General features: G+C 54.0%; 1 protein-coding gene across 1 annotated transcript in view; it reads left to right on the top strand.

Annotated features, from left to right (window-relative positions):
* Positions 1-13,103: 13,103 nt before the first annotated feature.
* The window catches only part of TRIM62 (tripartite motif containing 62), a 41,534-nt gene continuing 27,714 nt past the window's right edge, over positions 13,104-26,923 (top strand). The window contains exon 1 of the mRNA XM_039508632.1: positions 13,104-14,209. Coding sequence (XP_039364566.1) covers positions 13,802-14,209 — 408 coding nt within the window. The 5' untranslated portion in view covers positions 13,104-13,801. The remainder of the gene's footprint in view (positions 14,210-26,923) is intronic.

Genomic DNA, 26,923 nt, shown 5'->3' with positions numbered 1-26,923 from the left:
CATGGTTGGAATCAGTAACCTCAGCCTGTGATCTCAGTGGCTCTTAGTTTGCTTGTTTGTTGTTATCTTTTGTAGGGGAAGAGATTCTTAGTTCAAAATAATGCAACAAAGGCTTAAAAAAGTGGTAAGTCCATTTCACACTATTGCTGAACCCAGGCTGTCAAATCCCACGAGCCAGGCCCCCCCAGATCAGAAAACTGGCTTAAAAATCAGGAGATTTTAAAATATAAGACACGTTGGAGTCTTTTTCTTTGCCTTCGTGGGGGTCACGTTTTCAAACTCTTCTGTGCAACCAGGCGGGCTAGAAACTTACTTTTTAAAGAAACGAAAGCTGAGATCCTCATACCTACACCTAACTGCAGGAGTGGGATTCCCAGCAAAACACCAAGTATTGCAAGACGTGTGACAAAATCACAACACTGGGTTACATGGAAATGTTTGAAAATGTTTTGTTTCCTGATTTTTCCTCAAGAATAAAACTGAAAAATTGCCGGCATTTGGGGTCTCTGCCTTTCCTTGGTTTTCTCTTTTTCAGTGGCAAAGCTGAAAAAGGGGGGGAAAGAGGGAGAGAAAGGGGAAGAAAACAACGCACACAGATACAAAACAAAAAATAAAACAAAATGGAAAAATAACAATTTTTAGTGGTCATATTTTTGTCGGCAAATTGGAAAATTTTGAAAAATCCCCCCAAAAGTGTTTCCTTTCAGCAAAAGGCCATTGAGAAAGAATTTGGAATGAAAAAGTTCAACTGACTCCACCACAGGCCCAAATCTTGTGTCCCAGGGAGAATCTCAAAGCCTCTTTGACGCTGTCTGTGCTGGGGCTAGAAGTTCTGTTTCCAGATCAGGTAGAAATACCTGCTTGAGCTAGTGCACTTCTGGCGCAGGAGGCCAGCCAGGCTAACCAGCCTTAGGGTGAGCTGATGTCCCATTTTAAAGGGACAGTCATGTTTTCTGGGACTTTTTCTTATATAGGCGCCTATTACCCTCTACCCCGTCCCGTTTTTTCACAGTTGCTATCTGGTCACCCTAGCCAGCCTGAGTATGTACCAAGGGTTGCGGATGGGATTGGGTTTCATGGAAGCAGAGATATATTGTACCCAGGGCCGGTGCAACCATTTAGGCGACCTAGGCGGTCACCTAGGGCACTAGGATTTGTGGGGCGGCATTTTCTTTGGCAGTGACTGCGGCAGTCGGATCTTCAACCGCCCTGGTCGCCACTGGCATTTAGGCGGAGGGAGCTGGGGCAGGGGGGCGCGGGGAGGGCCGCCTGCAGCAAGTAAGGGGGGGTGGCATGCAGGGGAACTCCCCGCCCCAGCTCACCCCTGCCCCACCTCCTCCCCGAGCCACCGTGGCTGTTTCACTTCTCCCGCCTCCCAGGCTTGCGGTGCCTAAGCTGATTGGCGCTGCAAGCCTGGGAGGCGGGAGAAGTGAAGCAGCGACGGCGTGCTCGGGGTGGAGGCGGAGTAGGGGTGAGCTGAGGCGTGGAGGGGTGCCTCAGCGTGGGGAGCTGCAGCAGGGGGGGCGCTTCAGGGCGGAGCAGGGGAGCTTGCCGTGGGAGGGGTGCCTCAGAGCGGGGGCTCGGGGACGGGGGAGGATGCAAGGTAGAAGTTTCGCCTAGGGCACGAAACATCCTTGCACCAGCCCTGATTGTACCAGGCTTCAGTGAGATCCCAGCGCCAGGCCCTCAGAGCGAGTTGTCGGGGCGGAAGCTGGGCTGGTGGGTTGAGACTCTGAGAGAAGAAATCTGCAGCCTTTCTGAATCCATTTTCTAAAAGAAGAATTGCAGCTGATATTGACACAGGGATATTTTCTTCCCAACCTCTTTTGATCCGCAGATGAAAGGCCCTCTGTGCACAATATGATGATTTGTTTTTCTCTGCATCATGTGCAAACGCTGCTTCATAATTGTAGGGTGGCTGGCAGGCACTGGCCTGGGCACACTGTCTTGTTATTGCGGGGACCTCCCTAATTAATATAGAGCTGCACAGGCTTGTTTGTTATTGTAGGGTTGCTGATGAGCGCTGGGCCATACACACAGGTTTGTTATTGTAGGGTTGCTGATGAGCGCTGGGCCGTACACACTGGTTTGTTATTGTAGGGTTGCTGATGAGCGCTGGGCCGTACACACACGTTTGTTATTGTAGGGTTGCTGATGAGCGCTGGGCTGTACACACAGGTTTGTTATTGTAGGGTTGCACACAGTGACAAAAGGGCTGCTGACTGATTTTTTTAAAAGCAGAAAAGAGCACAGAAATATTTGCTTTGATAAAAAACCACAATATGAAGAACAGCCTGAAACTTGCGAATTTTGGATCAGACAGCGGAGGGGGGCGGAGGGGGAGGGATTTTGAACTAATCCCCACCCCTAGCACTCCTCCAGCACCCACATGACTAGTGAGAAGTGATACGTGCTCCGGGAGCTGCCACTCACCCAGCCAGCAGCCTGTGCAGCGCAGATATATGACACCCCACCTTCAATATGAGCAAATTCCATCTTTCTGATACGATGGCTCAAGCGCTCATTGCCAAACTAAACACACGGGAGGTTGGCTGCTGGCCAGGGCTGTGAGGGCCCCACAAAGAGCCCCAGGGGGAGTTTCTGTGCAGTGCTGTATGGCTCTGCCAGGAATGTGCTGCTCCCTGGCCTCACAATGCTGCCTCACAGCTCGCTGGGGCAGCTCCAGCGCCATGTTTGCAGTCCAGGCTGTATGGCACTGCGGGTTCTGCAGGGTGGCCTAAGCCCAGAGGAGCGCACCCCATTCTCCCTGCCCCGAATGCCCTGGGGCAGCAGCAGCAGGTGCCCAGCTACGAAACCCTCGGACTGAATCCCAAGGAGAATCCAAAACAGAGTCCACCTCATCCAGCATCCTGCCTGCGAGCAACCAGCACCTCTCAGACCAAGGTGCGAGAAACCCCTTAGTGGAGCACTAAGGAATAACCTGCCCATAGGTTTCAGCCTAATCCAGTTAGGGTGAATCACGGCCCCAGCTGAGAGCAATTTTAGCCCTTCTAAGAATGTATATTTCCTATCTATGGGGAGTTCTCATTAGCCTTTTAAATGTCCACTCCCTATTTTAACCCTGCTGAGCTCCTCACCTATCTATGGTGTGGAGGATGGTGTGGACTGCACCCTTAGCAAGTTTGCAGAAGACACTAAACTGGGAGGAGTGGTTGATACGCTGGAGGGTAGGGATAGGATACAAAGGGACCTAGACAAATTAGAGGATTGGGCCAAAAGAAATATGATGAGGTTCAACAAGGACAAGTGCAGAGTCCTGCACTTAGGACGGAAGAATCCCATGCACTGCTACAGACTAGGGACCGAATGGCTGGGCAGCAGTTCTGCAGAAAGGTACCTAGGGGTTACGGTGGACGAAAAGCTGAATATGAGTCAACAGTGTGCCCTTGTTGCCAAGAAGGCTAATGGCATTTGGGGTTGTATAAGTAGGGGCATTTCCAGCAGATCAAGGGATGTGATCATTCCCCTCCACTCAGCACTGGTGAGGCCTCATTTGGAGTACTGTGTCCAGTTTTGGGCCCCACACTACAAGAAGGATGTGGATAAATTGGAGAGAGTCCAGCAGAGGGCAACAAAAATGATTAGGGGGCTGGAGCACATGACTTATGAGGAGAGGCTGAGGGAACTGGGATTGTTTAGCCTGCAGAAGAGAAGAACGAGGGGGGATTTGATAGCTGCTTTCAACTACCTGAAAGGGGGTTCCAAAGAGGATGGATCTAGACTGTTCTCAGTGGTAGAAGATGACAGAACAAGGAGCAATGGTCTCAAGTTGCAGAGGGGGAGGTTTAGGTTGGACATTAGGAAAAACTTTTTCACTAGGAGGGTGGTGAAGCACTGGAATGGGTTCCCTAGGGAGGTGGTGGAATCTCCATCCTTAGAGGTTTTTAAGGTCAGGCTTGACAAAGCCCTGGCTGGGATGATTTAGTTGGGTTTGGTCCTGCTTTGAGCAGGGGGTTGGACTAGATACCTCCTGAGGTCCCTTCCAACCCTGAGATTCTATCATAGGTATTTCCTGGCTTTGATAACTTCCCAATCTTTAGTGTATTTATCCTCACAACAGTTATGGAGGGGCTATTCTCCCCATGGGAAAATGAGACTCACAGAAGCTAAACTAACACGTCTAAGGTCACACAGGAAGTCTATAGGGAGCAGAGAATTGAAGCCAGGTCTCCCAAGTGGCTGGGCTACTGCCCTGATCATCCTCCCTCTCTCCAAGATATCTTCTGGCAGCGAGTTCCACAGGTTAAGTATGTAGTTTGTAAAACAATGATTCCTTTTTCTGTGTTCATTGCCAATGTGTTGGTTTTGTATTATGAGAAACGGTAAATGAGAGAATCTGGGCCATTCAATATCTCCCTGCTTATTCATCTTCTCTCTAAACTAAACAGTCCCAATCTTTGTGTAGAAGTCTCACTAGGCCTCTAACCATTTTCAGTGCCCATCTCTGAACCTGCTCTAGCTTGCTGAGAAGGGGTCTGCACACACTGTGCCTAGCGGATGTATAGAATGGCATTATAACATTTGCTGTGTTATTCTCTATCCCACTCTTTTGGCATCCCAATATCATGTTTCCATTTCTGACTGTCGCTGTGCAAAGGATCTGAAAACATTTTACAAACATTTGCCCAACATTTTCGGACGCAGCCCTGAAATTACGGGTGCCTCAGTTCTGGAGGGATCACGCTGAGACACCCCAATAATGAGGCATCCAAACCTCAATGGCCACTTTTGAAAATGTTGGTCTAGATCTGTAGGGATGACTTCACCCACCACTGGAATGCAGCCACCTCTGGGATGCTGCAGCTGTTTAACAGCGTAGAGCAATGTTACATAACAGTTTAGGACAAGTGAAGGAGAATATCATATCTTCTTGAAATACAGGGGAATTTAAGGATACTGAATGTAATGAACTGCACTGGAATTTGCCCTGGATGTGTATACTAACAATTTGGCAGAACTTGCCACAGCATCTAAATGGCTGGGTTTATGAACCATTCTATAACAGGGTTATATACAATATACAAATTACAGAGTTGCCGAAGGAGAGAGATTAAGAGACAAAGGAGAAAACAGATTTGAAAGGTGATGAGGAGTGGTTAAGAGGAAACGCTGCAGACAGGCTGTTCCAAGAGGGTGACTCTTGCACCAGTAGTGACTGTACTGGGGAGAGCCCTTCTCAAATGTGCTTTTCAATCTGACAGTTGAAAGCTACATCAGATAGTTTGGGTTTCAAAATGGGAAGGAGCTGATGTTCTTACTCCACATAGTGACTGCTCCTGGGGCTGGGGCATAAGCAGGGTGGCTTTGTCTGCACTAGGAAAAGTGGTTGAGTTTAGGTTTGGTTTGTCTTAGCTAACACAAGCTAGCTCAGCCCAGGTGACAACTCAGCCTGCTAAAATGTATCTACCCTACATCTTGTGGCAGAGCTCTGACCTTGCTCCCGTGGGTCCTGCGCTTCTAGGCGGTTTATGCTTAGCCTCAGTGGCTCACTGTGACCCTCCACGTAGCCCTTCTCTCTCTAGGGCCAGGGTTACAGTCTACTGAGCCCTTTTCATCATAGGCTGCAAGGAGGTTGGTGAGAGAACTCCCACAGTCTCTGTTCAGCCTCCTGTCCTGACAGGGACCTGACTTCCCCTTCCAGGAGATGGTCCTGTAGTGGTGGGTTGGGGGGAACCCGGGCCCACCCTCTACTCCAGGTTCCAGCCCAGGGACCCTAATGGTAGCAGTTGTTGGCAGCCAACCTCTCACTGCCAGAGTTGCTACATTTCCCTGGGCCACTTCCCCACAGCTCTCCTGCTTCTCCCTTACCTTAGGCTCTTTTAACGATGGTTTGAGGGTGTCTTCAGTAACCAGCGCTTCAGCCGCACTTCCTCTCCTCTGGCTTCCCGGCTCCCCTCTGCCTGACTGGAGTGAGCCCTTTGTATAGTAACAGCAGGGCCTTAATTAGAGTCAGGTGGTCACATTAACTGAATGGCCTCACCTGACTCTTTACAGGTTAATTAGAGTCAGGTGTTCTCATTAGCCTGGAGCAGCCCCTGCTCTGGTCAGTCAGGGAACAGAAAACTGTTAATCCAGTGGCCAGTATATCTGCCTTCAGCTATTCTGCTGTACCCAACTGGCCTGAGTCTATCACAATCTACACTAGGAAGGAAAAGTGCTCGAGTTTAGATCAAGGTTAGCTAGGTCATGTTAGCTGTCCCAAACTAAACTCAACCCCTTTTCCTAGTGAAGATAAGGCCTGTGAATACCCAGGCTCCAAAGGTCTCTATTATTATCATCATTGCTCCTCTATCCAGCAGCTGATGGGAGGGACCTTGCAGGTTAGCTACCCAGTAGCGGAGAAATTGCTGACATGGAGTCTAGGTATATTCGAAGGGTTTATCTGTACAGGGATGCTCAGGAAAATTAATCCAAATTAACTAAAGGTGTGAATTAAAAGTGGATTAGCTGAACTGTATTAACCCCCTGTGTGGACATTCTCATTCATAATTAAAATGGCCTTAATTCAGTTTGTGAATTAAACTAACCTGAATTAAGGCCACATTAATTCTGAGAGTGTCCACACAGGCATATAAAGAGCCCTCTCCCCTGTGACTAGGTAAAGGAAGGGCAGAGCAGAGGTGGGTTCATGCTCCATGAGGCTCAATAACCTAGTTTTGAGGCTCCAGAAAAGTCAGGCTCCCTAAAGAGGTTTATGCCTTCCCAGACTTTCACTCTGTGGGCTCCCCCTCCAGCTGGAGGACTCTTGTATTCCTCCCAGATCTGAGTCCTTCCTCTTTAGAGCCAGAGGGAAATTGTTGTCTAAAACTTTTTTCAGACAAAAATGCAGATTCAGGTAAACAGAAATATTTTGTGATTTCAGATCAGGTTTGGCAAATTGTTTCGGTCGGGGGAAAAAACTAAAAAAAAATTCTGAAAAAGTCAAAACATTTGGTTCTGACGTTTTCGTTAGAATGCGTTGACTTTTCAATTCAAAATGTCTTTTTGTTTAGAAATTACCTTGGAATTTAACTTTTTTTAATGTAAAAAATGAAAAAGCTCAACACTGAAAGGAAACAAAACATTTTGTCTGACTCAAAATTAATTTTTTCCCCAATTTTTCAATTCACCAAAAATTTCAAAACCAATTGTTTCCAGTTTGTCACAAAACTATTTTGTTGTTGTTTTGGAATGGCCAGTGAACCGACCCATCTGTTACTCACACAGAGCTCTTCATCTCCCTCCCAAGTGGCTCAGCCCAGCCAAGGTGGAGTCTGTCCAACCAGCAGCAACCTTCTGTGCCCTGCACTGCCAGTTGCTGTGCCCCAAGGCTGCAACCAGGCTCCCTCTGATCACTGGGCCCAGATCCCATTGACCCTACGCCGCGGATGGTGGGAAGGGTTAGAGAAGGCAAAGGTGGGGAAGGTGGATATGCACCTGGGGGGATGAAGAAAGGAGGCAGCCAACCTATCCAGTTGCTTATGTAGCTTGGGGCAGGGACTGTGCCCTCCTGGATGTTTGATGCCAGGCTGAGCATGATGCTAGTGCTCAACAAATATTGATAATCACAATCAGCTCTGACTGCCTGTGAGCAGTGGCCATCACCCTGGGCTCCAACAGCCTTGGGGAATTTCCACGCCTCCCAGTGTGCAGTCTCAAGAACTATTGGCACCAGGGCAGTATTTTCGTGCTGGTGACCTGATACCATCACTGGACTCTGAGCAGCAGCAGGGTAATTGTAGGACCAGTTGGTCTTGGAGGAGCAATCAAGGGGAGTATGTGAGAGAGAAGCATATCATGGGCCTGGAGCAATGAGCTTGTTTCCTTTGCCTCCCCGGGATCAGCTCTGAAATGGCTTTGCCCCGCAGCAATCCCCTCAACTCAGTGCTGCTCATCTAGCCTGGGCAATAAAACTCATCACCTACAGGGACTGAATGCATGACCTGGGGATCTAGTGCCGGAGCTCAAGGACAAGGGCCCTGGAGGCAGCAGCAGCCTCTGTGAACATGGGGTACGTCAGGCACATGTGGGTTGCTGCACAGTTGCTCATAGGAAGTGCTCCAGGTGTGGGGGCAGCACAGAGTGTGCCCAATCAGCACACGGGCATCGCTGCCAGTAGAAGGTGCTTACCCAGTGGGTAGTGCTAGGGCAAGCCAGGGTGGGAGACGGCAGGGAAGAACTGGGAAAGGGAGGGGAGGAGGGAATGCTGTGGAAAGGGATGGGTGGGCAGAGAGTGAGGGAGATGGACCAACAGCCCCTTCCATCTGAACACCTCATTTTGCAGATGTGAAGGAATTTAGTCTCACAGCCTGAGAGGTGAGGGGTTGTCTACAAGTCTTTGGGGCCAGAAATCCCTTGGCAGCCCCGGTAGCAGTGTGACGGACTGTCCTCTCATGAAAGCCGTGTCACGGAAGGCTGAGATGAAGCAGGCCTGTCACGACCTGATCTGATTTAAAGGTGGACGTAAAGAAACCATCCTTCTCATCCATCCAGCTGAGCCCTAAACCTGCTCTGGGCTAGTCCCTGCACCAGTAACTCCCATAGTGCAGAAAGCGAGAGCCAGCCTTTGGATTCTCACTTGACTCCGCGCTTCCCCAAGCTCCTGTGGGTGCTGTGGACACAACAATCAGGTCCAATCAGGGAGTCTGAGCCAGACAGCTTCTGATTTACCTCTCACAAGCTATCATCACTCAGCTCCACTCACTGTCATGGTTTCCATCAATGTCGTTATCCTCACTGGAGCTTGAAAGGCCTGTGATTGATGTTTCCCCCGAAGGGGAGGCCAGCTGGGCTCCAGCTCTCTAGGGAGCTGCTGAAGGAGACGGGGGCCTGCCAGCATTCAGAAAGGGCACAGCCTTCCCAGCTGTGAACTCAGTGGCTTTCCTCCCAGAGGACCAGCCTCTCTCATTCACACAGCTGCACTCTCAGCAGCTCTTCTCACGTCTCTGGCTCAGAAGTCACAGCTCCCTTTCAGACTTTGTGTCCCTGGTGCCGTCCGTGGGGAAACAATGTCTTAGGATGTGCTGCAGACTTCCCATCCTCCGCACACAGGCTACATGCTGAGCATCCTCATCTGGAGTCCGAGACGCATCCAGTGCCTGTTAGCTGATTCTGGTCTGATTACACTGTCACTAGGCTTGGATATTGGTAATACGCTGTTTGGATTTGGATTTCCAGCCTTATAATTACTCAGCGTTTGTTGTTGTAATAAGAATGTGGCATCTGTCAAGTAAGGAACAACAGTCTCTTTGTGGATGCAAATCGATGTGAGATTTCAAGCTGCAAAGTGAGGGGATAGGTGAGGGGGGCTGGAAGAGGGGCCAGACAGATGTGAGGGAGGAAGATAAATAGACAGATAATTAGATTCACAACGGCACTATACATATACTGTACAAAGTAATAGCTAGACCAGGACAAAGAGGTGAGGCTGAAATACCCGAGTCAGATTAGATAGATAGTGGGCTGTATAGGGACAGATAGACCGATGTGAGGGGCTTGAAATAAAGCATGTGGTAGAGAAGCAAAGATACAATGTGGGAAATGATTTCACGGGATCGGGATAAAACAAAGGACAACACTGTATTTTTTAATCAAGTATAACATTAAATACTGCCCCCTCCTACCCACTGAAATGTCCCTCCGTTACGGCTCTAAATCCAGCTTCAGGCTGTGGTCTCATGCTCTGTAGTATCACCAGACACACACGCTGTGTGGTGTACAGACTGGGCTCTAGTCGTTAAAGCGGGGAACTAGAAGTCAGGACTCCTGGGTTCTGCTCCCAGTTGTGGGAAGGACTGTGATCTAGGTTCATGCCCTGGTTCCACCACTGCTATTGGGCAAGTCATCTCAGTAGCTGAGTAGCCCTGCTGATGAAATTGGGACAATGACAGTTATCTTGGGAGACTGGGGGAGGCTTTAAACTAAAGCTTAGAAGGACAATTTAAAAATCACTCCTTGGTCTGAAAATGTATTCGCTGTTACAAGTAACATATAAGGTGACAAACTACCAGAGAGGAGATTGGTCTTTTCCAAAGCAACTGATTGATTTAGGAGCACAAACCCCATTGTCAGTGGGACATATACTGTTGATTGTAATGGGAATTAGGAGCCTAAATACCTTTACGGATCTGCCCTTAGTGCTTTCATGCAGGGGCGGCTCCAGGCGTCAGCACGCCAAGCGCGTGCCTGGGGCGGCAAGCCACGGGGGGCACTCTGCCGGTCACCGCAACGGGGCAGGCAGGCTGCCTCCGACGGTTTGCCTGCGGAGGGTCCGCTGGTCCCGTGGCTTCGGTGGACCTCCCGCATGCGTGCCGCCGAGTCCACGGGACTGGGGACCTCCCGCATGCATGCCGCCGAATCCACGGGACCGGGGACCTCCCGCAGGCAAGCCGCCGAATCCACGGGACCGGGGATCTCCTGCAGGCAAGCCGCCGAATCCACGGGACCGGGGACCTCCCGCAGGCAAGCCGCCGAGTCCACGGGACCGGGGACCTCCCGCAGGCAAGCCGCCGAGTCCACGGGACCGGGGACCTCCCGCAGGCAAGCCGCCGAATCCACGGGACCGGGGACCTCCCGCAGGCAAGCCGCCGAGTCCACGGGACCGGGAATCTCCCGCAGGCAAGCCGCCGAATCCACGGGACAGGGGACCTCCCGCAGGCAAGCCACCGAATCCACAGGACAGGGGACCTCCCGCACGTGTGCCGCCGAATCCACGGGACCGGGGACCTCCCACAGGCAAGCCGCCGAGTCCACGGGACCGGGGACCTCCCGCAGGCAAGCCGCCGAGTCCACGGGACCGGGGACCTCCCGCAGGCAAGCCGCCGAGTCCACGGGACCGGGGACCTCCCGCAGGCAAGCCGCCGAGTCCACGGGACCGGGGACCTCCCGCAGGCAAGCCGCCGAGTCCATGGGACCGGGGCCCTCCCGCAGGCAAGCCGCCGAGTCCACGGGACCGGGGACCTCCCGCACGCGTGCCGCCGAATCCACGGGACCGGGGACCTCCTGCAGGCAAGCCGCCGAATCCACGGGACCGGGGACCTCCCGCACGCGTGCCGCCGAAGGCTTGGGGCGGCAAAATACCTAGAGCCGCCCCTGCTTTCAGGACCCCACCAGTGTTTGAGCCAAGGCAGTTTGCTGCTTTCCCTGTTTATGGGGACCTCAGGCCCAGTGACAGGCCGGGACAGCAGGTACAAATGCCTACTCTCTAGTTGCAGGGATGTTGACCTTTGCTGGAGCAAATCATTTACAGCAGAAGCTTCAGCCCTAAGGGATTTCCAGCCCCGCCAGGGGGAAACCCCTGTGTTCCCCATCCTCCCTGGAAAAGCAACCCCTCCGAGCTGCTGCAGGATGCATGCGGCACTCTCCCCCCTCCCCTCAGGAGCCCGAGGAGTTTGGGGTATGGGAGGAGGGAGAGGAGCAGCCCTGCCTTCCCTAGAGAGGGGGGTGAAGAGCCCTGGAGCTGCCCTCACCCAGGTGTGGGAAGAGGGAGAGGAGGAACCCACGGTGGCTACTGCCCTAGACCTGGAGGAGGGCTCAAGAGCCCCACAGTTGCAGGTGGGGCAGAGCTGGGAATGGGACTGGGAGTGTGATGTAACTGGGACCTGACTGTCCTCACGTCCAATGGGGGAAGGGGGGCTGGCAGAGCTGTAACTGCCCCAGCACTGTGTGTGGGGGGGGCAGCAGAGCTGTAACTGCCCCAGCACTGTGTGTGGGGGGGCAGCAGAGCTGTAACTGCCCCAGCACTGTGTGTGTGGGGGGCGGCAGAGCTGTAACTGTCCCAGCTCTGTGTGTGGGGCTGGCAGAGCTGTAACTGCCCCAGCTCTGTGTGTGGGGGGGGCTGGCAGAGCTGTAACTGCCCCAGCACTGTGTGTGGGGGGAGGGGGGGCTGGCAGAGCTGTAACTTCCCCAGCACTGTGTGGGGGGGGGGGGCGGCTGGCAGAGCTGTAACTGCCCCAGCACTGTGTGTGTGTGGGGGGGGCGGCTGGCAGAGCTGTAACTGCCCCAGCACTGTGTGTGTGTGGGGGGGGCGGCTGGCAGAGCTGTAACTGCCCCAGCACTGTGTGTGGGGGGCGGCAGAGCTGTAACTGCCCCAGCTCTGTGTGTGGGGGCTGGCAGAGTTGTAACTGCCCCAGCACTGTGTGTGGGGAGGGGGCTGGCAGAGCTGTAACTGCCCCAGCACTGTGTGGGGGGGCTGGCAGAGCTGTAACTGCCCCAGCACTGTGTGTGGGGCGGCAGAGCTGTAACTGCCCCAGCTCTGTGTGGGGTGGGGGCTGGCAGAGCTGTAACTGCCCCAGCACTGTGTGTGTGGGGGGCTGGCAGAGCCGTAACTGCCCCAGCACTGTGGGAGGGCTGGCAGAGCTGTAACTCTGTGTGTGGTGGGGGGGGGGGGTTGGGGAGTGTGGAAAAAAACAATCATCGTATTAAAACCCCCCTATGATTGGGGGCTCTGAGACATGAGTTTTGAACTTTTAGGGTTGGCAGCAGGGCGGCTGCGCCCACCCAGCCCCAGGCAGCGGCAGGGTCTCAGGCCGGGGAAGCCCCTGAAACGGGGAACTAGAGCTGGACTCGGTCCTTCCCTGGGGGGGCGGGGTCCTTAGGTCAGACTGTGGTTTGGGTCCGATTTGGACCCAGGCCCCGAAGTTCTAAATTCTCCGGGGGGAGGGGCGGAGCCCCAGCTGCAGGGCAGCACCCAGCGCCCTGCCCCGCGGGCTGCCAGGACCCGGGGGGGAACCGGCCTGATTTCTGCGAGTCTGGGCGGAATGGAACCAGCCCCAAGACTTCGCCAAATCAGCAAATTCCAACCCAACATTTTCCTCTTGGACCCCCCCCCCCCCCAGCTCTCGAGGGAGTCCGGACGCGTGTGGGTTGTGCTGAGCTTGGGGGCTGCGGGGCACATGTAGGGGACACCGACCCGCGCTGGGCACAGCCTGCCCCTCCTCCCGAGCTGCGTGCTGCGGCCGGGGGTAACTCCGCGCTCCCGGGGGCTGCGCACTGCAGGCTTCCCAGGGCGGGGGCGCAGCAGGCGCCACACACGTGCAGGGGGGCGGCGGCTGCTTCACGTGTTGTTCTGCGGCCAGTGCCTCTTGCGGGCTCCGCGTATCGGGCTCGGCTGCAGCCCGCTCCCAGCCCTACCGAGCCCGCCGCAGCATGTCAGCGGGAGGAGCGGCCCCAGCCCGCCCCCGGCTCCCGGGATCCCTGCGCCCTTAGCCCCCGCCCAGCCGCTGCGCAGCGCGAGGAGGAAATTCCCTGGCCGCCGCCGCCGAGCGGGGAGAGCAGGTGCGGGGGACACGGCGCGGAGCCCTGCGGTCTCCCTTTGTCCTGGCAGCTGGGCTGCGCGGGCGGGGCGAGATACCCCCCCCCCCACCCCCTGCTCCTGCCAGCGAGCCGGGCCGGGCTTGTTCCGTGCTAGCTGCTGCCGGCGCTGCTCCGCTGCTTCCCGAGCTGGAGCCGTGGGAGAGTCCGGAGGCCGCTGCGCCCAGGGACACGGCGGGCCCGAGCCCCCAGGCAGCGCCCCCAGCTCGGATCGGCCCCCGGGGGCAGCTCGCCAAGGCGGGTGTGGACACGAAGTGCCGGTGGCCGGCTGGCTCCGCGGAAGCCGGGACACAGGGGCTGGGCGTGTGCGCGCTGCGGGGGCGGCTCCGCTCCCCGAGCCGGGGCCAGCAGCACCGAGGTGCCGCGGCTGAAGCCCGCCGGGGGAGGCGCGAGGAGCCAGGGCCGGGGGCAGAGCCGCCCCCTGCGGCTTCCCGGCTTTAGGGCCCCGCGGGGCAGCCCCGCTTGGAGAGGGGCCCGGCCCTGGGGCGCCATGGCCTGCAGCCTGAAAGACGAGCTGCTCTGCTCCATCTGCCTGAGCATCTACCAGGACCCGGTGAGCTTCGGCTGCGAGCACTACTTCTGCCGGAAATGCATCACGGAGCACTGGGTCCGGCAGGAGCAGCAGGGCGCCCGCGACTGCCCCGAGTGCCGCCGCACCTTCGCCGAGCCCACGCTGGCGCCGAGCCTCAAGCTCGCCAACATCGTGGAGCGCTACGCGGCCTTCCCGCTGGACGCCATCCTGAGCGCGCGGCGCAGCCCCGCGCCCTGCAAGGACCACGAGAAGGTGAAGCTCTTCTGCCTCACGGACCGCGCCGTGGTCTGCTTCTTCTGCGACGAGCCCGCCGTGCACGAGCAGCACCAGGTCACCAACGTGGACGACGCCTTCGAGGAGCTGCAGGTGGGCGCTGCCCCCGGCCGAGCCGCCCGGCCCTGGGGGCGGGTGCTGGGGGCGCAGTGCTGCCGGGCCGGGCCGGGCCGGGCCGAGCCTCGACCCTTCTGGCCCTGGCAGGGCTAGAGACAACGAGGAGTCCGGCGGCACTTCAAAGACTAACAGGTTCATTTGGTCTTTGAAGGGCCAGCGGACTCCCGGTTGTTTGTGTGGCCACCGACGAGCAGGGCTCCCCCTCTGATACTCCAGTTGTGAATGTAAAAAACCCGCTTGTGCCCAGGGCCGGCTCCAGTCCCCAGCCCGCCAAGCGCGTGCTTGGGGTGACACGCCGCGGGGGGCGCTCTGCCGGCGCCGGGAGGGCAGCAGGTGGCTCCGGCGGACCTCCCGCAGACGTGCCTGTGGAGGGTCCGCTGGTCCCACGGCTCCGGCGGACCTCCCGCAGACGTGCCTGTGGAGGGTCCGCTGGTCCCGCGGCTTCGGTGGAGCATCCGCAGGCATGTCGCCGGGAGGTCCACCGGAGCTGCGGGACTGGCGACCGGCAGAGCGCCCCCTGCAGCGTGCTGCCCTGCTTGGGGTGGCGAAATGGCTAGCGCCACCTCTGCTTGTGCCCTGGCACCTCTTTCATTACACACTGAGCGCTGCCAAAGAGGTGCCTGTGAGCTAAAACCCTGCGCTCAGCCTGGCTGCCTAGCTGCTGCTCTGCACTCCCAGTCCCCTTGCAGGGCAGTGCCTGCCCCCAGCCTGGCTCTGGACCCCTCCAGAGCCCTCAGCCTGCTTGGCTCAGGCAGGAGCTGTCTCCTGGGGCAGCTGACAAGAGCCCCTGCCCTGTGCCAGGGGAGGGAGCGCTGTGTGGCAGGACCAGCTCTATGCTGGGCTCCTCCTGGAGAGAGCTTCTGCTGAGGGCACAGATGGTGCCACACGCCCCCCTTCTGTCCCTTCCCCGGTGGGGGCTGCCTCGTCTCATCCTACCCTCCCCTTGTTTCATTAACCACAATTCTTGTTATCGGGGTTTCTAACTGGAGCCAGCCCCCAGGAGGACCTGTTTCCCCAGGCAGGGCCTGCTGTGCTCCAGCTGCTTCACAAGGAGGGGTGGTGAACCCCTCATTTAACAAAAGGAGCAGCCAGCTCCTTTCTGAGATATATTTAGCAGGGATCATGCCCCGAAACAACCCTTAGCAAACTGGGCCGCCTCTTGACTCCCATCCCCCCCCCCCCTTTCTCTTCTCCCCCCCCCCCCCCCATCCTGCCTGCTTTGCTGCACTGTGCATCCGTCTGAGCATGTATCTCGGCATCTCAGCTCCCTTGGGTACCATCCAGTGAGTCAAACGGTACTTGACTTGAGTAACATTGTAAGTGAAATGGACTGGCCGTATACTAGCTCCCAGGATCCTGTGGTCCACAGAACTACAAATACCCACTAGGAAGATGCCAAAGACCAAATGGTGCAGAAAGACCGATAGCCCTGTGGAATGAATCCACTTCCTCTGCTGGGGAGTGATATGGCGTTCCTTCTATCCTGAGTGCTGCTGAAAGGGGTGACAAGGTAAACAGCTTTCTCTCCAGTCTGCAGTGTACCATGCCTTGGGGGTGAGCAACAGAGGTTGAGATTTAAGATAGGGATGATTGAATGCCATGCTTCAGGGCATTCAATGATCACTTTGCAGGGGTCAGGAAGGAACTGTGTCCCTCCTGTTCAGCAATGCACAATTGGCCTGGGACATCTTGGGGCTTTTCTTTCCCCTTCCTCTCGGAGCCTCAGGTGTCAGGATACAGGACATGATGGACCTCCTCTGTGTGACACCTTGCTGCGGAGGTTTATTTGGGTAGATGTGAGTGGTCTGCGTTTACATCTCTCTCTGCTCTCAGTGACAAAGCTTGCTTGCCTCCAGGGAAAGAGATGAGCTGAGCTTCCCAAACTTGAGACATCTGTGAGCCTATCTTCTGCATTTCCAGTGGGTCACGTAGCCAGGCACAGTGCAGTGGATGATTTACAACGCACACTCTGTCAGTATCATTGGAGGTGTCGTGTTGGGCAGGAAGCTGGAGAGCACATATTTGTTTTAATCTTTGGGTTAATAATCTAGAAAGAGGCCTCAGTCTCCTGCTGCTTAGTACCCTTTGGGATTTTTAAAGCCAATGTCCTCTTCTGTATGAATTGGACTTTAACCAGGGGAGCTGTTTTTTATGGCTATGAAGTGAAACTGGCTAAGATCTCTGCCAGAGACCACTGACTCATCACTTCCCAGTTGATAGCAGCACTTATTGCCTTATTAAGGATCCATCTGGCTGGGATCAGGGCAGCATGCAGCCTGAGATCTCAGTGATAGGGCGCAGTTATTACCCTCCCCCTCCAGAGTGGGATCGGCGCTGGCTTTAGGATCTTTGGGTCCCTGAACTACTGTTGGGGAAGGGGCTAGGGATGGTAGTGTGCTGGTGAAGAAAAAAGGGGTAGCCTGTGAATTGCCCAAAAAATCACAGGTCCTGAAAGAGTTGTGTGTGCTTTGGATTGTCCTAGGATGCCTGTGGGGTGGGAGATGTATCTATAAGGGGGGGTTTAGGAGGGGTTCTCCAGTGGGAACAGCTGATTATTTGGGAGTGGCCAAAGCACCCCTAGCATGAAGTTCCTGGGCTCATTCATGATTCAAAATTGTTCCCAAGTCCTCCTGCAAATTATTCTCGCCCTATGGGTGGTTCGCCCCACTGAGTTTGGTTAGCAGTAGAAGTCACATGGTATTGTTCCTGCTTCCTGATTGGGTGATTTATGTAACTAACCAGCAACTGCCATGGATTTTGAAATCATTTCAGAGATCAAATTTGAAAATTCCCCTAGTGCTGGTTCTGCTTTGCACTGAGGGACCCCAGACTGAAAAGTCTCTTAGGAAGACGGACATTGCCAGGCCAAATCAGAACAGAGACCTATCTAGCCTGGTATCCTGGCTCTGACATGACCAGCACCAATTGCTTCAGAGGAAGGTGCTAAGAGACTTCAGTTATGGAGTAATCTGCCCACAAGGAACGTTTATACCTAATCACTGTCAGTCTGTGGTTGGCTGATGCATGGAGCAGGAGGATTTATAGCCCTCATCCATATAAACCTCTCATCCTTTTTGTTTAGGTCTCCTAATAAGTTCTTGAACTATGTGATATCTTGTGGTAGTGAGTTCCACAGGTTAATAGTGCACTGTGTAGAGAAATATTTGTTAGGAACCGTTTTAGGTTCTTCTGCCATCCAGTTTTATGAGCTGCCACCCTGTTCTTCGAAAGGGTGACTGGAGCTCCTCTTTCCAGGGAATTGAATGCGAGAGGATCACAAGGTGTTCACTCTGGCATTGGTGTACGCTGCTTTGCACTGCGCACTCTGCTCAGCCAGTGACAGGCAGGTCGGCCTGATTTCAAAAGATGTGTATTTTGCAAACATAAGTAGCTTCTGTCACTCAGTCAATCTCTAATGAGCTGGTCATCATGGCAACAACTCCATGACTGGTGACTGTGACCTGACCTCAGGCTCTATCTTGCTGCATTTGAAAGCTGTTGGTATTTGGTAGCAGGTCTGGAGTTAGGGCTTTTGGTTGGGAAGGGGGGGTCCTCTGGGAGACTGTGGGAATCCGAGGTTGATTGGGGGCTGATTGGAGCTGGGAGGGGTTTGCCAGTCTTGCTGATCCTCTCCGAATCCGGTTGCCTTACTCTTTGCTAGGTCAGGAATCTTGTGCCATCCCAGCACATGATGGTAGCTGTGCCTGGTTGAGCAGCTTCTTCCACTGCCTACAGTAGATTGAGCGGTTGCTTTGCATGGCTAGCAACGGCGACTGCTCCTGCTTGGAGAATCCAGATGGGGCTCCGGCCGTGTCTCCTCTTGCCATAGTGGTGCGTTGGCACTAGTCACATTAGCTGTGAAATGGCTGCGGTGCTCGGCTGCTCAGAGCTCATATCGTATTTTAGGATTTTATCCTGCCATTCATCCAGATAATATCTGGACACCTTCAGTGCAAAATCAGTAGCAATAGTGAAGTCCCTAGTAGAGGTCTCTGGCACGTCTCCATTTTCAGGACCCAGACTCTGGCTGGGGTAGGTTTTTCTTTTTTTGCTGGTAGGGGCTTGTAGAGGGGATGCCGTGCTGTGTGTGTCATTCTTGTGGTGGAAAGGGCTTCTCAGAAAGGAAAGTTTTGCAGCGTTTCCTAAAGATGGCCCGATTCAGGATTTCCCCCATTCTGCTTGGAAGATTGCTTTGTCCCCTGCCCAGTCCTACGTGCTTTGTCCTGGGCTTAGCGCTTCACGTTGTCCCTGAAAAGCACAGCTGTTACAGTAGTTCATGGATCAGAATTCAGTCACTGATGTAGCTGGGGGTAGGGCTATACATTGCTTTTAAAATTCGGAACAAGGTGTTAAATTGGCATTGAAAGCGACTGGGAGCCAGTGGAGACACTGGCCCACGGTGTGCAGCTGTGTTCTGTTCCAGCAGGGGTCACTGACGGCCCCAAGAGGAAGCTGCATGTGTCTGTAGCAGCAGCTGTTGCAGAAGAGCCTTTGGAGTAAAGCTGGTAGCAGAGCTGCCCACCTCTCTGCTTCGCGTGTATCTGCCTCCAGACTCACTCGAGTGCCCCCCAGTGTGTACACCCGCGCTGCCCACCCAGTGCGAGATGCAGCACTGCCATTGGCTAGTGACCCCCTGATGCAGTAGCTCACATCTAGCGTATGTGCTGCAAGGCCAGGTAGCAGAGTTAGTCTTTGTTACTTGCATCGCATGGGAATTGTGCATGGCACGATGTGAATGCAGTCATGCCAGGGCCCTGCCCCAAAGAGCTTGCTGGTGCCATATAGACAGTGAAGGGTGGCAACAGTGAGATCAGGGCTCTAACAGTGGGATCTAATGAGAGATTTAATTGGGAAGAGGGAGGCTGCTAAGGGATCTATATGGTATTTGCAGGAGGAAATGATCATTTTTCCATCAGAAATTGTCCCCTTCTTTCACCCAGGTGGTCCAGGTACAGTCAGGGGAAAGCGTTTCATTCTCCTTGTGTAGCAGAGAGCGCGGTGCCATCACCTGGGGGGGAGGATGTCCTCTGCCTGGCCCCAGAAGCAGCTCCTCGGCCGCCCTGCTCGGCAGCCTGCTGCTCCTCTGATTGCTGTGAGCTTGAGCTGAAAGGCTCTCGTTCCTTTTCAATAAGGGCCCTTCCTGTGTCTGCATAGGACTGTACAGACCGGTGCATCTCAACCTGTGACTCATGCCTGTAGGTTCAGTATGTGGAGGGCTGGGAGTGGGCTGGGGCTGCTGGAATAAGAAGGTTGGCTATAGGTCAGGAGGGCCCAGCCTAGGGCTGCACTGGTACCTTCCCCAGAGACATGCGTAGTGCCACCGACTGCAGCCAGTCTCCCTTGTGGTGGTGGTATAGTCCCAGAGGCCTCCCAGCCTGCAGTGTGGCTTGGCTGCTTGGGTCAAGGTGGGTTTGATTTAGTTGGGTTTGGTCCTGCTTTGAGCAGGGGGTTGGACTAGATACCTCCTGAGGTCCCTTCCAACCCTGAGATTCTATGATTCTATGAAGGTGGATTGTCGCATGCTGACATCCACTGAACTTCGGGCCTGCCAGCTGCGTTGGCCGTGGCCCGTCTGCAGGCAACCTGGGAGATGTAGCCATCTGATGGGATTAGGCAGGTGGCCTCTATCTCTGCCCAGTTGTCTTCCTGAAGCCCCCTCTTAGGCTGCTGAGCAGAGTTCACCTTGGGGAGCTGCAGCTCTGCCCCTCGGTCCCAGGTTTACTCACCCCCTGCAGCACTTACATCTCAGCCATTGCAGCAGGGTGCTAGAGGATAACCCAGAGGGAAATGCGTTTGCATGCAGAGTGTGATCAGGAGCCCGGGTTGGGGAACGCCAGCTGCAGAGCGTGACCCTGCGAGCAGGTTGCCCAGCCTGCCAGGCCGGGCCTGGGGGTGGGGAGGAGCCAGAGTGGGGTTGGCACTGGCTGTTGGAACACAGGCGGGGAATTTCTCTCTCTCTCTCGACGTGGGGATTAGGGATGGCTTAGTGCCTCTGCTGAGCGCCAGCGGCCAGCTCCCCAGCCTTGCTGTCGGGTAATAATCTGCCTGACAATTAGCAGAATCCCGCAGAGGCCAGCGCTAAAGGGAGGTGGCTACGGCCTGTGCTCTGCTACCAATGGGGCACGTTAACGGAGGGGTGCTTCCTTTGTTTGGGGGGAGAGGGGGTGTCAGTGTGCTGGGAATAGCTCCCTGTCCCTTGAGGGGGGGTCTGTGCTTTAGCCTGGCACAGTGCAGAATCAGCCTAATAGTGCCCTCCTGGGGGCTGTCCTAGCCCGTGTTTGGGGCCTCATCTGCCCTGGCTTGGAAGCTGAGCCCCCCATTCCTGGCTCTGCTGTGGCTCCTTTGTAGCCACTCAGCTGCTGTCAGGGGGCCACAGAGCCGGCTTAACCCGCCTCCAGGGACTAGCCCCAGCCCAGGGGAGGTATTGAGCTGGCATACCTGGCTCTTCCGCAACCCCCATCATGCAGCTGCTCACCGGAGTCCTGCTGGCTGCTCTGCCTTACGGAGCAACCCATTGGGGGCTGTGGAAGCTGTTATGAATTAGAGCAAGGCTTGGGGCTGCTCTGACCTACACCACAGCCCCCGCCCCCCTCAGCCCCTTCTCCCTAACCTCTAGGAGGTGCAGCACTGAACCTCGACTGGCAATGAGCCCCACTCTGGTCCCACCGAAACCCAGGCGCGTGCTGCCATTGCCTGCCTGGGAAGCAGATCCCTGCCTAGCGCTCTTTAAACCTCGCTTGTCTCTGCAGCGCTGACCGGCCTTGGAGACCAGCACGGCGAAACCGCATTCAGTGCAGGCCAGGCCTGTGGTTAGCTTGGCTCTGGGCTGGAGGCTGGCTGGGAGCATGAGGCCTGAAAGCACTTTGCCTGGAGAGTTTAATGCTGTGAAGGGGAGCTGAGCCAGAGGCCTAGCAAACTCAGCACTGTGTGAGTGCCCAGCAGTGGGCAGTCACTGATGGAGTCGCAGAGACCAGCGCTCAGGAACTCTTGGGCTTATCGTCTTCACTCAAATGCAGAGACTCATGGTGGGAGCTGGGTGAGGCTCTGGCCCGACTGAATTAACCAGGATGAGTGGGAGTCTTGAAAGTGGCCAGTGAGAAGTGTCCCTGCAGCAGCTGGGGCCTGCCGCTTCCTCCATAGAGACCCTTGTCTCGCAGCAGCAGGAGCGATCCCTCCCCTGCAGCGCCCCGTCCCACCGCCACCGATCCCCTGGGTGCTGCTGGGGGGAATGAGCATCCTTCAGGTGCGGTGGCTTTGTGCGAGAGCAGTGCTGCTGGCACAGCAACAAGCTGTCTGCTTCCTGGCTCTCAGCTGACATGGTACCTGCAGGAAGACAGGATGATGTGTCATTAGCAGATGGCTGGGGGGTCCTGATTGCCCACCCCAGCAAACCCCCTTCTGCTGGGCCAGATTCAGCCTCCTCCCCTTTGCCCCGGGGAGGGTTGGTGGGGCTCACTAATCAGCTGCCTCTCACTGATCTGCTGTGGAGGCAGAGCACTCCCTGCACAGCCCTCACTGAGCTGCCAGGAGGATCAGACGTTGATTGGCCTCGCTCCGCAGCTGGTGTTAACGGGGATGCTGGCATGTGTCGGCAGCGCTTGAGGCAGGGAGATGGAGTGTGGCGCCAGAACAAAAGGGCTTGTTGCTCCTGCACGCCTTGATGGGAACACAACAGCGAGCAGCGCGAACACGCACGGGGGAGGTGGTGCCAGGAGCCTGTTGCTTGCTCAGCGAGATTCAGCCCCGTGGCAAGTGACCGCACTGCTGCCAGCACCATAGAATCATAGAATCTCAGGGTTGGAAGGGACCTCAGGAGGTATCTAGTCCCACCCCCTGCTCAAAGCAGGACCAATCCCCAACTAAATCATCCCAGCCAGGGCTTTGTCAAGCCTGACCTTAAAAACCTCTAAGGAAGGAGATTCCACCACCTCCCTAGGGAACCCATTCCAGTGCTTCACCACCCTCCTAGTGAAAAAGTTTTTCCTAATATCCAACCTAAACCTCCCCCACTGCAACTTGAGACCATTACTCCATGTTCTGTCATCTGGTACCACTGAGAACAGTCTAGATCCATCCTCTTTGTAACCCCCTTCAGGTAGTTGAAAGCAGCTATCAAATCCCCCCTCATTCTTCTCTTCTGCAGACTAAACAATCCCAGTTCCCTCAGCCTCTCCTCATAAGTCATGTGCTCCAGCCCCCTAATCATTTTTGTTGCCCTCCGCTGGACTCTTTCCAATTTTTCCACATCCTTCTTGTAGTGTGGGGCCCAAAACTGGACACAGTACTCCAGATACGGCCTCACCAATGTTGAATAGAGGGGAATGATCACGTCCCTCGATCTGCTGCCAATGCCCCTACTTATATGGCCCAAAATGTCATTAGCCTTCTTGGCAACAAGGGCACACTGTCAACTCATATCTAGCTTCTCATCTACTGTAACCTCTAGGTCCTTTTCTTCAGAACTGCTGCTTAGCCACTTGGTCCCTAGTCTGTAGCAGTGCATGAGATTCTTCTGTCCTAAGTGCAGGACTCTGCACTTGTCCTTGTTGAACCTCATCAGGTTTCTTTTGGCCCAATCCTCTAATTTGTCTAGGTCCCTCTGTATCCTATCCCTACCCTCCAGCGTATCTACCACTCCTCCCAGTTTAGTGTCATCTGCAAACTTGCTAAGGGTGCAGTCCACACCATCCTTCAGATCGTTAATGAAGATATTGAACAAAACTGGCCCCAGGACCGACCCTTGGGGCACTCCACTTGATACCGGCTGCCAACTAGACATGAAGCCGTTGATCACTACCTGTTGAGCCCGACGATCTAGCCGGCTTTCTATCCACCTTATAGTCCATTCATCCAGCCCATACTTCTTTAACTTGCCGTCAAGAATACTGTGGGAGACCGTATCAAAAGCTTTGCTAAAGTCAAGAATAACACGTCCAGTGCTTTCCCCTCATCCACAGAGCCATAGAAGACGATTAGGTTAGTCAGGCATGACTTGCCCTTGGTGAATCCATGCTGACTGTTCCTGATCACTTTCCTCTCCTCTAAGTGCTTCAGAATTGATTCCTTGAGGACCTGCTCCATGATTTTTCCAGGGACTGAGGTGAGGCTGACTGGCCTGTAGTTCCCCGGATCCTCCTCCTCCTCCCTTTTTAAAAGATGGGCACTACATTAGCCTTTTTCCAGTCATCCGGGACCTCCCCGATCACCATAAGTTTTCAAAGATAATGGCCAATGGCTCTGCAATCTCATCGGCCAACTCCTTTAGCACCCTCTGATGCAGCACATCCAGCCCCATGGACTTGTGCTCGTCCAGCTTTTCTAAATAGACCTGAACCACTTCTTTCTCCACAGAGGGCTGGTCACCTCCTCCCCATACCGTGCTGCAGAGTGCAGCTGTTTGGGAGCTGACCATGTTTGTGAAGACAGAGGCAAAAAAAGCATTGAGTACATTAGCTTTTTCTACATCCTGTCACTAGGTTGCCTCCCTCATTCAGTAAGGGGCCCACACTTTCCTTGACTTTCTTCTTGTTGCTAACGAACCTGAAGAAACCCTTCTTGTTACTCTTAACATCTCTTGCTAGCTGCAACTCCAAGTGTGATTTGGCCTTCCTGATTTCACTCCTGCATGCCTGAGCAATATTTTTATACTCCTCCCTGGTCACTTGTCCAATCTTCCACTTCTTGTAAGCTTCTTTTTTGTGTTTTAAGATCAGCAAGGATTTCACTGTTAAGCCAAGCTGGTCGCTTGCCATATTTACTGTTCTTTCTACATATTGGGATGGTTTGTTCCTGCAACCTCAATAAGAATTCTTTGAAATTCAGCCAGCTCTCCTGGACTCCTGTCCCCCTCATGTTATTTTCCTAGGGCATCCTGCCCATCAGTTCCCTGAGGGAGTCAAAGTCTGCTTTTCTGAAGTCCAGGGTTTGTATTCTGCTGCTCTCTTTTCTTCCTTGTGTCAGGATCCTGAACTCGACCATCTCATAGAATCTCAGGTTTGGAAGGGACCTCAGGAGGTCATCTAGTCCAACCCCCATGGTCACTGCCTCCCAGGTTCCCATCCACTTTTGCTTCCCCTACTAATTGTTCCTGGTTTGTGAGCAGTAGGTCAAGAAGAGCTCTGCCCCTAGTTGGTTCCTCCAGCACTTTCAAAAAACTTCCTGGATTGTCTGTGCACCGCTGTATTGCTCTCCCAGCAGATATCAGGGTGATTGAAGTCTCCCATGAGAACCAGGGCCTGCGATCTAGTAACTTCTGCTAGTTGCCGGAAGAAAGCCTCGTCCACCTCATCCTCCTGGTCTGGTGGTCTATAGCAGACTCCCACCAGGACATCACCCTTGTTGCTCACACTTCTGAACCTAATCCAGAGACTCTCAGGTTTTTCTGCAGTTTCATACCGGAGCTCTGGGCAGTCATACTGCTCTCTTACATACAACGCAACTCCCCCACCTTTCCCGCCCTGCCTGTCCTTCCTGAACAGTTTATATCCATCCATGGCAGTACTCCAATCGTGAGTTATCCCACCAAGTCTCTGTTATTCCAATTACATCATAATTCCCTGACTGTGCCAGGACTTCTAGTTCTCCCTGCTTGTTCCCCAGGCTTCTTGCATTTGTGTATAGGCACTTAAGATAACTCGCTGATTGTCCTGCTTTCTCGGTCTGAAACAGGAGTCCTCCCCTCTTGCAGTCTCCTGCTTGTGCTTCCTCCCGGTATCCCACTTCCCCACTTACCTCGGGGCTTTGGTCTCCTTCCCCCGGTGAACCTAGTTTAAAGCCCTCCAGCTTTGGTCATGTACAGGTGATGGAGAGCCTGCCGCAGCACTGGCTCCCCGGAGCAGGCGGGCAGAGCTACGGGGGCCAGGCAGTGAGAGAGAGGAGAGGCCTCCCTCATTAGCCAGGAACAGTGATCCCAGCTCCTGGCTTTTCCATTGCACCCCTCAGTCCCCTGCCTTCTCCAGAAACCAGGCCCAGCAGAACACTTCATGCGTCCCTTGTCTCTTTCACCCTGAATTCCTGTATAGACCCTCCACAGAGGAATCGCGTCATGTGCTGCCTAACAGCAGCTACTTCTGTGGTGAAGCGCTGCAGCCGTACCCAGCAGCACTGCCCAGCAGGTCCAGACTGGCAAATACTGGGTCTAGCTGGGGGCACCAGGGGATGTCAGGGAGGCAAGTACTAATCCTGGGTTATTGGGCCAGCTGTTGCCAGGCGGGAAGTGCCGTAGAATCTGTTCTGAGGACAGGTACTCAGAGCCTGTTTTGTGTCCTACCCTAAAGCCTGCATTTCCCTACCTGCCGTCGCATTAGCTCAGCGTCAACCCAGAAGAGAGCGATAGCTACTGAAGGTGCACGGGGAGACTTTGGCAAACCAGTAAAGTGCTTGAAACCACAATGGCTTATTGTTAAAGGTGGCCTAGTCAGCAAGCTGTAAATTGGCCATTCAGCAATCTCAGCTTGACCAAGGCAGGAGGGGAGGGAGTTTTGGGTGCCATGTCTTGACCCCGCGTCCTTCCTGATAAGAATTGTGTTGAAGTTGCTGATACATTTTAGAACAGCAGGATGTGCCCCAGGAATGTCTATTGGGGTCTCAAGGCTGAAAATGCTGGAAAAACCCACACCGGGTTAATCAATAATCAGAAGGAGCCTCTTGCTTGCCCATTGGAACGGCTTGCTTAACAACATAAGAATATAAGAAAGGCCATACCGGGTCAGACCAAAGGTCCATCTAGCCCAGTATCTGTCTACCGACAGTGGCCAATGCCAGGTGCCCCTGAGGGAGTGAACCTAACAGGCAATGATCAAGTGATCTCTCTCCTGCCATCCATCTCCATCCTCTGACGAACAGAGGCTAGGGACACCATTCTTACCCATCCTGGCTAATAGCCATTTATGGACTTAGCCACCATGAATTTATCCAGTCCCCTTTTAAACATTGTTATAGTCCTAGCCTTCACAACCTCCTCAGGTAAGGAGTTCCACAAGTTGACTGCGCTGCGTGAAGAAGAACTTCCTTTTATTTGTTTTAAACCTGCTGCCTATTAATTTCATTTGGTGACCCCTAGTTCTTGTATTATGGGAATAAGTAAATAACTTTTCCTTATCCACTTTCTCAACATCACTCATGATTTTATATACCTCTATCATATCCCCCCTTAGTCTTCTCTTTTCCAAACTGAAGAGTCCTAGCCTCTTTAATCTTTCCTCATATGGGACCCTCTCTAAACCCCTAATCATTTTAGTTGCTCTTTTCTGAACCTTTTCTAGTGCTAGAATATCTTTTTTGAGGTGAGGAGACCACATCTGTACACAGTATTCGAGATGTGGGCGTACCATGGATTTATATAAGGGCAATAACATATTCTCCGTCTTGTTCTCTATCCCCTTTTTAATGATTCCTAACATCCTGTTTGCTTTTTTGACCGCCTCTGCACACTGCGTGGACATCTTCAGAGAACTATCCACGATAACTCCAAGATCTTTTTCCTGACTCGTTGTAGCTCAATTAGCCCCCATCATGTTGTATGTATAGTTGGGGTTATTTTTTCCAATGTGCATTACTTTACATTTATCCACATTAAATTTCATTTGCCATTTTGTTGCCCAATCACTTAGTTTTGTGAGATCTTTTTGAAGTTCTTCACAATCTGCTTTGGTCTTAACTATCTTGAGTAGTTTAGTATCATCTGCAAAC

Source organism: Mauremys reevesii, linkage group 21 (assembly GCF_016161935.1).
Source record: "Mauremys reevesii isolate NIE-2019 linkage group 21, ASM1616193v1, whole genome shotgun sequence".
Taxonomy (NCBI): domain Eukaryota; kingdom Metazoa; phylum Chordata; order Testudines; family Geoemydidae; genus Mauremys; species Mauremys reevesii.
This window is presented reverse-complemented; position numbering and strand designations above follow the sequence as displayed.